General features: G+C 43.1%; 1 protein-coding gene across 3 annotated transcripts in view; it reads left to right on the top strand.

The window, feature by feature from the left end:
- Positions 1-13,681, top strand: part of CREB5 (cAMP responsive element binding protein 5) — a 686,421-nt gene that overhangs the window by 123,688 nt on the left and 549,052 nt on the right. For all 3 annotated transcript variants that reach the window (XM_075315324.1, XM_075315323.1, XM_075315326.1), the window contains exon 2: positions 1,237-1,308. In XM_075315324.1, coding sequence (XP_075171439.1) covers positions 1,255-1,308 — 54 coding nt within the window. In that variant the 5' untranslated portion in view covers positions 1,237-1,254. The remainder of the gene's footprint in view (positions 1-1,236; positions 1,309-13,681) is intronic.

The raw sequence follows: 13,681 nt of genomic DNA, 5'->3' as shown, positions 1-13,681 counted from the left end.
GAACAAGGCGAGCGTTTTCACCAGGACATTAAAGTAATGGAACACCGCTACCAGGGTTTTTGGAATGGCTCAATGATGGCAGATTACTGGTGGATGTTATATAGGGACAACCCTGAAAAATCGTATCACTGCCAGTCTAAAGCAGTTTTCATTTCTGCTCGTATTTTGGTTTCTATTTTGCATGTAAAATGATTTTGGTTCTATAAAAACTCTTTCATAAGGTGAAGCATTTTTTTCTTATATGTAAATTACTATTTTCTTAATGTCACCAGTATATTTCCTATACGTTATAATAATGATGCTGCTTCATGGAAACTATACATGCTACAGAAAAACTATATACATTTTTTAAATCAGGACAAAAAGATGATTCAGAAAAGTACAAAGTCCTCTGCGATGATTACAAAAAATATTTTTTGTAGACCTGTGTAATCGACTGAGTAGTAGAAACAGACGCAGCATTATATATTAACCATCGGTCAATTGCGTAATTGTCCTTTGATTACTGCTTTGCACACTCTTGGCATTCTCTTGATGAGCTACTTTGAAGAACCTACAATATAAGACATATTTTCAGTTGTTTCACACTTTTTTGTTAAGTATTTCATTCCACATGTATCAATTCATAGTTTTGATGCCTTCAATGTGAATCTACAATTTTCAGAGTCATGAAAATAAATACAACTCTTTGAATGAGAAGGTGTGTACTGTGTATATCTATATATATATATATATATATATATATATATATATATACTGCTCAAAAAAATAAAGGGAAAACTAAAATACCATTTTGTTGTTTAAGTGTACCCTTTTATTTATTTTTTTTGAACAGTATATATATATATATATATATATATATATATATATATATATATATATATATATATATATATATGAGAATGCATGTGGGGTTGCGTTTTACAGCAGTCAGACTCAGAAAGTCACAAGTTGATCAATGATATGGAGAAAAAGGCTAGGACCGAGTGGGACACTTATTCAATATTCACAGGTCGTCATTTGCTTAAAAATTCTGAAGATATTTGGACGACTAACAATGTAAGATCAATAAAGAAAATATTCACAAGATATTTGTATAGAAGAATGTTCTCTTTCTTTTAATCAAATTGTTTATGATATTGTAATAATGTTTAGTTAATAACAAGTTATGATACACTGATACTGATGAAGTGAGAGGATTTCTCAATATCTTATTATCATCATTTCTCATTCTAGATTTATGAAGAATAAGAGATGAACTTGGAGCAGGACCGGTCCTTTGTATGCAATGCTCCTGGCTGCTCACAGGTAAGTGCATTAGATTGTTTAACCCCTTTAGGACCAAGCCACGTTGTACGTTAATGACGGAGCCTCATTTCTCAAATCTGACCAGTATGACTTTACGAGCTAATAACTGTTACTTTTCAACAGATCCCAGTTATTCTGAGATTGTTTTTTGTGACATGTTATACGTCATGATAGTGGTACATTTTGGTCAATATTATTTGCATATATTTATAAAAATATAAAAAAGGCAATAAATGTGACATTGTTACAATTTTCAAACTTTGAGGTTTTATGCCCTTAAACCATATAGTTATACCACACAACACAGTTGATAATAACATTTGCCACATGTCTACTTTACATCAGTACCATTTTTTGAAACATATTTTTTTTGTTAAAAAATTAGAAGGGTTAAAAGTTTATCAACAGTTTCTCATTTTTCTAACAAAATTTACCAAACCAATTTTTTTAGGGACCACATCACATTTGACGTGACTTTGAGGGGCCTATATAACAAAAAATATCCAAAAGTGACACCATATTAAAAATTGCACCCCTCAAAGTGATCAAAACTACATCTAAGAAGTTTATTAACCCTTTAGGTTCACCACAGGAAATAAAGCAAAATGGAAAGAAAAAATTTACTTTTTTTATTTTTTCCCACAAAAATGTTGCTTTAGCCCCAAATTTTCCATTTCACAAGGGTAACAGAAGAAAATTTACCACTCAATTTGTTGTACAATTTCTCCCGAGAGTGCCGATACCCCATATGTGGTGGAAAATTACTGTTTGGGTGCATGGCAGAGCTTGGAAGGGAAGAAGCATCATTTGACTTTTGGAACTCAAAATTGACTGGAATAGATAGTGGACACTATGTTGTGTTTGGAGAGCCCCTGATGTACCTAAGCCATGGAAACCCCCACAAGTCACCCTATTTTGGAAACTAAACCCATCAAAGATTTATCTAGATGTGTGATGAGCATCTTGAACCTGCAGATGCTTCACAAAATGTTATACTGTTCAGAAATTAAAGTGCAAAAAAAAAATCACATTTCCCCCCCCAAAATGTTGTCTTAACTCCAATTGTTTTTGTTTTCACCAGGGTAACAGTAAAAAATTAACCATAAAATTTGTTGTGCAATTTCACCAATACCACATGTGTGGCAGAAAACTACTGTTTGGGCTCACGGCAGGGCTCAAAATGGAAGGAGCATTATTGGACTTTTGGAACGCAAAATTGGCTAGAATAGATAGTGGATGTCTTGTTGTGTTTGCAATACTCCTGATGTGACTAAACAGGGACAAATCCCCACAAGTGAACCTCTTTTGGAAACTACACCCCTCAAGAAATTTATTTAGAGTTGTAGTGAGCACTTTGAACCTACAGGTGCTTCACATAATTTTATAACGTTGAGCGATGAATATAGAAAAATACATTTTTTCACAAGAAAATGTTGCGTTAGCCCCAAATTTTTCATTTTTTCAAGGGTAGCAGTAAAAAATGGACCATAAAATTTGTTGTGCAATTTCTCCTCAGCACATTTATACCTCTTATGTGGTAGAAAACTACTGCTTGGGTGTATGGCAGGGCTTGGAAGGGACTGAGCACTATTTGACTTTTCGTGTGCAAAATTGACTGGAATATATAGCAAACAGTGAAAGTGAAAGTGAAAATGGACCATAAAATTTATTATGCAGTTTTTTCCTGAGTACAGGGATACTCTATATGTGGTCAGAAACACTTGTTTTGGCACATGGCAGGGCTCGGAAGGGAAGAAGTGCTATTTAATATTTGGAGTGCAAAATTGTCTGGATGAGATTGTGGATGCTCTGTTGCATATGCAGAGCCTTGGAGGTTCCAAAACAGCAAACCCCCCCCCAAAAGTTACACCATTTTGGAAACTACACCCCTCTAGGAATTTATCTAGGGGTGTGGTGAGCATTTTGAACCTATTAGTGCTTCACAGAATTTTATATTTTTTATGCCTTGAAAATTAAGTAATATGGTGTTTATTTACAAAAATGATGCTCAAGATCCAAATTTAAAATTTTTAAACGGTAAAGCCTGCTTTACACGTTACGAATTCGCATACCATATCATATGCGATCGTAACCGCCCCCATCGTATGTGCATGTTCAATTTGTTGAATGTGCCGCACAAACGATTAACCCCCGTCACACGTACTTACCCGTCCATACGACCTTGATGTGGGCGGCGAACGTCCACTTCCTGGAGTGGGAGGGACGTTCGGCGTCACATCGACGTCACGCGGCAGCCGGCAAATAGAAGCGGAGGGGCGGAGATGAGCGGGACATAAACATCCCGCCCACCTCCTTCTTTCCGTATTGTCAGCCGGGAGCCGCAGGACGCAGGTAAGATCTGTTCATCGTTCCCGGGGTGTCACACACTGCGATGTGTGCTACCCCGGGTACGATGAACAATCTGACGTTCAATTCATGAGAAATGAACGACGTGTGTGCGATGAACGTTTTAACGTTCAATCGCAATCACACGTACCTGTCACACACTACAATGTACCTTACAATGCCGGATGTGCATCACTTATGACATGACCCCGCCGACACATTGTAAGATATATTGTAGTGTGTAAAGCGGCCTTAACAAAATTTGTTGCACAATTTCTTCTGAGTATAACAATATCCCACACATGGTAGGAAACTTTTCTGACACAGTGCAAAGCTCAGAAAGGAAGAAGCACTATATCAGAGTGCAGATTTGGTTGGAATGGTTTGCGGCTGCCATTTCACATTGGCATAGCCCCTGAGGGGCCAGGACAGCAGAACTCCGTATAAGTGATCACATTTTACGAACTACACCACTTAATAAAATCATCTAGTGGTGCAGTTGTGCTCGTGCTTGGGGCTGTAGTCGTGTTTAAAGTCACCTTCTTTATCAGAGGCCACTTTTAGAGCCAATTCCGTGTGCCAATGTCTTTCAGCTTTGCATCCCTTCTTCAGTAAGATCTCCTTCCCGCTTTGCTGATACTGTCTTCGCACTTATCACAAACTTGTCTCATAGGAATCCCCTCTGTTGCCTAAGATGTTTCCGCCTCTGGAGAGATAACTGCATCATGAGTCAAGCCTCTTCAGACATCCTCTCTAAATGTATTTTCATCTCCGCTTCCACCACACAACAACCCTCTAAACAGAAACAACTCCTTCCCTGAACTCTCCTTCTCCTGGCTGACTCAATATTAACCCTGTCTTCCCTGAACATTGGGTCTTACAGCCCACAGAGGATTTCTACACATAGGATCAGGGAGACAATGATGTCTTGTGGCCAGAAATAGTACTGCGGCCCACATAACAATATCCATCTTATACATTACCATATCTACTACAGCATATATGACACACTTGTATTAAAACATTGATGTTTTGAGATGTGAAAGATGACTGGAGGTCCACCTCCTTATACAGTGAGCATATTGACACCACATATAGTTTGCAGAATCCACATACAGAGCCCCTAAGTGCCAGTAAAGAAGAAACCTTCCTCAAGTGACCCCCAATTTGGAAATTACACCCCTTTGGGAATTCATCTATTGGTGTAGTGATAATTTTGACTTTATAAATGTTTTCCAGAAACAAGCAGCAATGGATGTTAGAGAACAAAAATTTAACTATGGCTAAGTTCACATTTCCGTTGTTTTGCATCAGTCACATGCGTTGCTTGACGCATGTGACTGATGCGTTGTACAACGGATGACAACGGTGACAAAGAAAAGAATTTCATTGTCGGACTCCGTTGTGTGCTGGGGGCAGAGTTTGGGGGGGCGGAGTTCGGGGGGCGGAGCTGAGGAAGTCAGTGCCGCGGTCTGCATGGCTGGGGACAGGTGAGTGAGAGTGTGTGTGTGTGTGTTTGTGTGTGCTTGTGTGTGTGTGTGTATGTGTGTGTGTCTACACGCGGAGTGCGGGAGGGGGCGGAGCGTGAGGGGGCGGAGCCGAGCGGGACCGTGGAGCTGAGGACTTCAGTGCCGCGGGGACTGCAGGGCTGGGGACAAGTGTGTGTGTGTGTGTGTGTGTGCGAGAGTGTGTGAGAGTGTGTGTGTGTGTACACATGCGGAGCGCGGGAGGGGGCGGAGCCGAGTGGTGAAGTGTCGGCCTCCTTGCACACTGTATCCAGGGTAAATATCAAGTAACTAAAAGCAAAGCACTTTTTGCTTGGTTACCCGATATTTATCTTTGTTACCAGCATACACCGCTAAGCGGGGGCTCCCTGCACCCGTAAACCACTGTAACTAACCAAAGCGCATTGCTTGGTTACCCGATGTTTATCCTGGTTACGGGGGCAGGGAGCCAGAGTGAGCATGAGCAGCAAAATCCTACGGATCGCGCTGCTCAAAAAAACGTTACAGGCTGCGTTGCTCCCGCCCAGCGGTCAGTTAAAAAATGACTGACCGTGATGCAGCGGATGCAACGCAGCATCATCAGTCACAATCCGTCACTAATAGAAGTCTATGGGGAAAAACAGGATTCCTGCAAAATATTTTGCAGGATACCGTAATTCCTCAAGGCTACGGATTGTGACTGATGCAAAACAATGGAAGTGTGAACTTAGCCTATGCCATTTTAGTGCACAATATATTGAAGTGCCCATACAATGTGCCAACCTTGAGCTGCTTGAGACCTGCACCCTGTAAATTAAGTGGGCTCTCCTCACTGCAAAAATGCCAAAGATGTGGGTGCTAACTGTGGTTTAGGCACACTATGGGGCTCAGAAGGGAGGGGGGCATTTGGAATTGGGAGTGCAGATTTCACTGGATGTCTTTTGGGGGGCAAGGAGCCATAGTGCTTTCCCAGAGCCTTTGTGCTACAAGTAATGAGGAAACCCCTTATAGTTTTATTAACAGATGATGAACCTGAGTGGGGACTTGTTTTTTGCATACAACTGGGTCTAACAGGCCACCATACCTGGCAAACCAAGAGCTCATTGTTTGACCTCCACGTACCATGACAATCATGGCTCCCCGTGATTTTGTCGTGGGGGTGCCAATGAGTGTAGAGTGGTAGGCCCCTCCCTGTCACAACCTTCTAAATCCTGCGATCATTATCGATTGTGGCATCCTGAGGGTTAGTCAACCATTGGTGACTGACTGTTACTGCAGGAGCTTGACTGTCAGCTAAACCAAGCTCCTGTGGTAATCGTGTGGGGAAGTGCTGATATTACAGCAACTCCTGCTTATCCCATGCTGCGATCAGTCAGTCAGATTGACTGACCAATGATTGCTATCAGAGAGCGGGGTCTACTATAATTGGTCCCCATATTTGTCCCCATGCCGGTCTGCTGTTGGCGACTCCTGCCGGCACTGATCCGTAAGGCTATGTGCCCAAGTTGTGTTCTGTCCCTGCAGAAATTTCTGCAGCAATTTTAACCGCACATGTGCGCTTCAAATCGCTGCAGAAACAGTGCTTACTGAAAAGCTGATTTTCATGCGCTCTGGATGCAGCCTCTCCCATAGACAGGGCAGGGGCTGCATGCGAAGCGCATGAAAGAAGTGGCAGTAGCCGAATTGCTGCGTTCTAATACGCCATGTGGGCATGGGTTAGGCACAATCTTCATAGATTGTGCTGGGGACGCAGGACGCATGTGTCGCGGGCGGAGGAGTGGACGCCGCCCTCTCCCACTGCTCGGGTCCGGCTGCCGCTGCGGCTGCTGTGGCCTGCTGCTGCTGCTCGGTGGCTCGAGCGATGGGCCGGATCCCGGGGACTCGAGTGGCGCTCCTCGCCCGTGAGTGAAAGGGGATTGGGATTTGGGATAGTTTATTGTCCGTGACGCCACCCACGGTTGTGGTGATTTGTTGACACCACCGCTGCTCTGTATGGGGATCCCGGGAGTGATGGTATGGAGCAGCTAGATGTTAGTCCTCCCCTCCGTGGGTAGGGGGTTGGTTGTCCCGGGGCCCAATGATGAAGTGGGTGATGCAGGGCTTGGTGGGGTGCAGGGACGCGGGGGCAGCTCTGTGCCTTGCGGCACTGTGGTACTCACTCAGCCTGAGACGATGACACAGTTCTCAGTAAAACACACGGCTGGAAAGACGGTTCCCACGGACGGCTGCACTTGCTTTCCCCAGTAGTTGACGGTGACGGTCCCTTTTTCCTGCACCTAAGATGATGATGGTTTCGATGGGTTCCCACCGGTAACCCGCTCCCCGGCTTGGAGATGGGCCGGAGGAGCCCTACTTTGCCCGCAGGCGCTGGCCCTGAGAAACTGGTGCCCTGGCGGTGGCGGTGTCTCTCTGTAACGGTTGGACTGTTGCCTTCAATCGGGACTTGCTTGTTGGGAGACCCAGAGGTCCCCTTCACTAACGGATTTGGCAAATTCACGGCGACTCCTAGCCTTGCCGGGATCCGAAAGGCCCCTGCCACTGGTGCTGACTGCTCTTCGTATACCGCTCCGGTACCGCCGGGCCACCACCCGTCCGCGGTCCTTCCAGCAACCTCCAAGCAGTCACCCCTGCAGACAGTCACCGCCGTCTGCTGACCTTGCTGTCTCAGTCCGGGGCACACACCCGGACCAGCTTCAGGCTTTACAAACTGTTACTTTTTCTGTCACTACTCTCAAGCTCCTCTACCACTTCCTTCTCCTTCAATCCCCTAGCTTGAACTGCCTGGTTCTCCGCCTCCAGGGCTGTGAACTCCTCGGTGGGCGGAGCCAACCGCCTGGCCCACCCCCTGGTGTGGACATCAGCCCCTGGAGGAAGGCAACAAGGATTTTAGGTTAGCCTTGGTGTTCCTAACTGGGGTGTAGGGTGTGGTGGTGTTGTGACCTGTGACCCCTGGCTTGCCCAGGGCGTCACACATGCAGTTACGCTGCAGTGCAGATCGCAGCGTAACTGCATGAAAATACGCCACGTGGGCACATAGTCTTACTGCGTATTTCCACATAATGACAGTTTAAATAAATGATCTACATAGCACGTCATGATGAGGAACTGACACCTGCTTATAACGTGCTATGTCATATTTCTTTTTTCCCTGAGGAAGGAGACGGTTCTTGTCTCTGAAACGCGTTGGAAATGCTGAAATAAAAAAGAAACTTTTTCATTAATCCTGCACCAGTGTTTTTTAGCGCGGCTTTAACCCGTTTTTCCTTTTTCTATATATATCACATTTGCAATCCACGGGGCCGCTGCTTTTAAACCAAGCTGACACTCACATGCGATTTCAGGGGTTGTGACTGGCACAACCGGATCAGGTGAGTGTACTCTTAATTTTCGTCATTTCAAGTTATACCGGGTAAGACCCTATTTGCGCCTTCTGTCTCCCCACCTCTAGCACCTGTATAGTGCTATGTCAGGCATTCGTCGTTAAGAGGTAATAAGTGTGCTTTGTATTGAAACTACCAAATTATTTCTTTATTTCAAAGGTCACTGTATCTGTAATCAAAAGCAAGTTATAGTCCCTCCTGATTAGTTTTGCTTTACCATGTGAAGTGATAGCTGCAAGACATTATGGGAAAGCCCGCGTGACTGTGCCCGAGATCATGTGAGCCTTCTTTGGCTACTGCCATCTTTTGTGATGTGTAAAATAACATTGGCCATTTTTGGTGATTCTCCCAAAGCAAATTGCAACTTATTAAAATTCTCCTGTTTCAAGCAATCGCTAAAAATTCAACACTAATTATATTTGCATCAAACCGATTTGCTCATTTAGTGAAGGGAATAGCATAAATTGTTTTACAACAAAGGCAAGTTTCAAGGTTTGGTATATATTAGGCTTCAACTGCAAGTGAACAGTCAGTTTTTGAAGTTCCTGTGTAGGAAGCAGGAAAAATTGGCAAGTGTTAGGGACTGAGAGAGTTTGATATTGTGATGGCTAGATGACTGGGTCTTGTAAGATATTCCTAATATGCAGTGTTTGGTAATCTAACAAAAGTGGTGCAAGAAAGGACAACTGGTTTACTAGCAATCACCGGTGCCCAATAGTCCCTGATATGTGTGTGGAGTGACAGCTAGCCTATCTGATCCAGTCTCGTGTAGCAGTTTAGTGTAGCACAAATCACTGAAAATGTTCTTATGGAATCCATCCAGAGTTAAAAAGAGAAAATGAATACCGTACATGTACAATACTGTACATACTATGATGGTGTTGCACTGCTAGTAGATTCATTAGGGGCTACAAGCAATCATTCAATGGTGTGTAATCTTATTGACTATCAGCAAATATATATTATAATAGAAATTATCATCTGTATATTTATTAGTGGTCACATGCAATAATTTTGTGCAACATTATACTTCATATACCGTAAGCCTAGTTTTTTAGCCCATTTTTTATGCTGAAAATGCCCTTCTCAGCTTATACTCGAGTGGGTTCCCACATAATATTATTCTCACCTGTCCTCCATTCCTGCAGTATCATCTTACCTGCTTTTTGTGGACCGCAGACACACAGACCCCTCAATGATCGCAGCCGGTGCAGGGGCCGCCGCTGTTGTCGGCAGCGCTTTACTTCACTTGAATGATTTGCAGCGCCACAAAGAATTCAAGTGAAGTAAAGCGCCTATGGCAGCAGCAGCCCCTGCACTGGCCGCGATCACCGAGGGGTCGGTGTGCCTGCGGTCCGCAAGAAGCAGCAAAGAGGACCCAGCGGGAACACAGGACAGGTGGGAATAATGTTTTGTGTGTGTATGTGAACAGCGGCACAATAGGGGACAAGAAGGGGACGGGAACGAGGACATTACTAAATGATGGATAACATTACTAGAGGGCTCATTACTACAGAAGACAATATGGGCACATTAATACAGGGGACAATATAGGTACATTACTACAGGGGACAATTTGGGCACGTTACTACAGGGGACAATATGGGCACATTACTACAGGGGACAATTTGGGTACATTACTACAGGGCACATTACTACAGGGGACAATATGGGCACAATACTACAGGGGACAATATGGGCACATTACTACAGGGGACAATATGGGCACATCACTACAGAGGACAATATGGGCACATTGCTACAGGGAACAATTTGGGTACATTACTACAGGGGACAATAGGGGCACATTACTACAGGGGACAATTTGGGTACATTACTACAGGGGATAATATGGGCACATTACTACAGGGGACAATAGGGGCACGTTACTACAGGGGACAATATGGATACATTACTACCAGCAGCTGCTGTATTTCCCTCCCTAGGCTTATACTAGAGTCAATAAGATTTTTTCCAGTTTTTTGTGTTAAATTAGGTGCCTCAACTTGTAGTCGGGTTGGCTTATACTCGAGTTTATACGGTAATTATGTCATTGACAAAGCAGTCAGGAGCAGACCTAAAATACAGCAGTTAGTGTTGAACACATTTCTGGCTGCACTACATGTATTATACATAGACAACTGTTGTACTTGTTTGTTTTGTTGTTGTGGTTTTTTTTTTAAATAGTTAGATATATTTGGGGCTAAAAAAGTCATTTTTGCAATTAAGTTTCATTGTCAATTTTACACTGGTTTACTCTTACAGGCTCTTTTTTTCAACTCTGATAGTCATAAATCTGTTAAGTAGAGCTTGTTAAAAGACATGTAAAAGTGATACCAACTCTGTGGGGTGGTTGGGCTGACTGACTGTCTCTCAGTTAACTCATTCTGCAGCCAGCAATAATCAGTTCCACAAAAAGGCTATAGAAGGAAAACTGCTAAATTTTAAAATAACCCCAATAGCAAAAATTATTTTTAACCCCAAATCATGAATTAAAGAAGGAAAAAATATTTCCGATGGTGGGTGACCCCTTTTTATTTAATAAGCTAAAAATAATACAGTCATATGAAAAAGTTTGGGCACCCCTATTAATGTTAACCTTTTTTCTTTATAACAATTTGGGTTTTTGCAACAGCTATTTCAGTTTCATATGTCTAATAACTGATGGACTGAGTAATATTTCTGGATTGAAATGAGGTTTATTGTACTAACAGAAAATGTGCAATCCGAATTTAAACAAAATTTGACCGGTGCAAAAGTATGGGCACCTTTATCAATTTCTTGATTTGAACACTCCTAACTACTTTTTACTGACTTACTAAAGCACTAAATTCGTTTTGTAACCTCTTTGAGCTTTGAACTTCATAGGCAGGTGTATCCAATCATGAGAAAAGGTATTTAAGGTGGCCACTTGCAAGTTGTTCTCCTATTTGAATCTCCTATGAAGAGTGGCATCATGGGCTCCTCAAAACAACTCTCAAATGATCTGAAAACAAAGATTATTCAACATAGTTGTTCAGGGGAAGGATACAAAAAGTTGTCTCAGAGATTTAAACTGTCAGTTTCCACTGTGAGGAACATAGTAAAGAAATGGAAGAACACAGGTACAGTTCTTGTTAAGCCCAGAAGTGGCAGGCCAAGAAAAATATCAGAAAGGCAGAGAAGAAGAATGGTGAGAACAGTCAAGGACAATCCACAGACCACCTCCAAAGACCGGCAGCTTCATCTTGCTGCAGATGGTGTCAATGTCCATCGGTCAACAATACAGCGCACTTTGCACAAGGAGCAGCTGTATGGGAGAGTGATGCGAAAGAAGCAGTTTCTGCAAGCACGTCACAAACAGAGTCGCCTGAGGTATGCAAAAGCACATTTGGACAAGCCAGTTACATTTTGGACGAAGGTCCTGTGGACTGATGAAACAAAGATTGAGTTGTTTGGTCATACAAAAAGGTGTTATGCATGGAGGCAAAAAAACACGGCATTCCAAAAAAGGACTTGCTACCCACAGTAAAATTCGGTTCAGGTTCCATCATGTTTTAGGGCTGTGTGGCCAATGCCGGCACCGGGAATCTTGTCTTGTTAAAGTTGAGATTCTTATGGATTCAACTCAGTATCAGCAGTTTCTTGACAATAATGTGCAAGAATCAGTGACGAAGTTGAAGTTACGCAGGGGATGGATATTTCAGCAAGACAATGATCCAAAACACCGCTCCAAATCTACTCAGGCATTCATGCAGAGGAACAATTACAATGTTCTGGAATGGCCATCCCAGTCCCCAGACCTGAATATCATTGAAAATCTGTGGGATGATTTGAAGCGTGCTGTCCATGCTTGGCGACCATCAAACTTACCTGAACTGGAATTGTTTTGTAAACAGGAATGGTCAAAAATACCTTCATCCAGGATCCAGGAACTCATTAAAAGCTACAGGAAGTGACTAGAGGCTGTGATTTTTGCAAAAGGAGGATCTACAAAATATTAATGTCACTTTTATGTTGAGGTGCCCATACTTTTGCACTGGTCAAATTTTGTTTAAATGCGGATTGCACATTTTCTGTTAGTACAATAAACCTCATTTCAATCCAGAAATATTACTCAGTCCATCAGTTATTAGATATATGAAACTGAAATAGCTGTTGCAAAAACCCAAATTGTTATAAAGAAAAAAGGTTAACATTAATAGGGGTGCCCAAACTTTTTCATATGACTGTATCTCCACTGCAGCCGAGCATACATTAAATTCATTTTCCAATCTCTTTCTAAGGACAGTTTAACTTGAGGAGCTGAAGATGTTTAGTCTTTGTATTCAACTTTGTGCTGAGTGACTGCTCCTGGCTATTGTTCTCCGATCAATAGTGACCTCACAGAACTGCCGAGGGTCTGCATGTCCTCGTCTCTCGATGATTTGTTGTGGTCATCAGGAGAAGGGATTAGCATTGCATAAACACTATTCAAAACAATTACTTTAAGCAGATGTGGCAGATTTATGCACAGGAACCTATTCTAAATGCCAATACTGTTTATTTATTTTTTATGAGTCAGTGTTAGTTGGTAACGTCATAAGAATCATTTTTAGATTTAGTTTTGGCAGGTGTTCTGTATAAGAAATGTTTTTATGAATATGTAGCATTTGACAAGATAAGTATATTTGAGTAAATGATCCAGATCATAAATCATTTCAGCAACTTAAAGCAGTTTTCCACTTCTATGATGTTAATGACTAAGGGGCACTTTGCACACTGCGACATCGCAGGTGCGATGTCGGTGGGGTCAAATTGAAAATGACGCACTTCCGGCATCGCATGCGACATCGCAGTGTGTAAAGGCTGGATGATACGATTAACGAGCGCAAAAGCGTCGTAATCGTATCATCGGTGCAGCGTCGGCGTAATCCATGATTACGCTGACGCGACGGTCCGATGTTGTTCCCCGCTCCTGCGGCAGCACACATCGCTGTGTGTGAAGTCGCAGGAGCGAGGAACGTCTCCTACCGGCCTCACTGCGGCTTCCGTAGGATATGCGGAAGGAAGGAGGTGGGCAGGATGTTTACATCCTGCTCATCTCCGCCCCTCCGCTCTGATTGGCCGCCTGCCGTGTGACGTCACAGTGACGCCGCACGACCCGCCCCCTTAACAAGGAGGCGGGTCGCCGGCCACAGGGAC

Source organism: Anomaloglossus baeobatrachus, chromosome 6 (assembly GCF_048569485.1).
Source record: "Anomaloglossus baeobatrachus isolate aAnoBae1 chromosome 6, aAnoBae1.hap1, whole genome shotgun sequence".
Lineage (NCBI taxonomy): Eukaryota > Metazoa > Chordata > Amphibia > Anura > Aromobatidae > Anomaloglossus > Anomaloglossus baeobatrachus.
The sequence above is the reverse complement of the archived record's forward strand: the minus strand, read 5'-3'. Positions and strand labels throughout refer to the sequence as shown.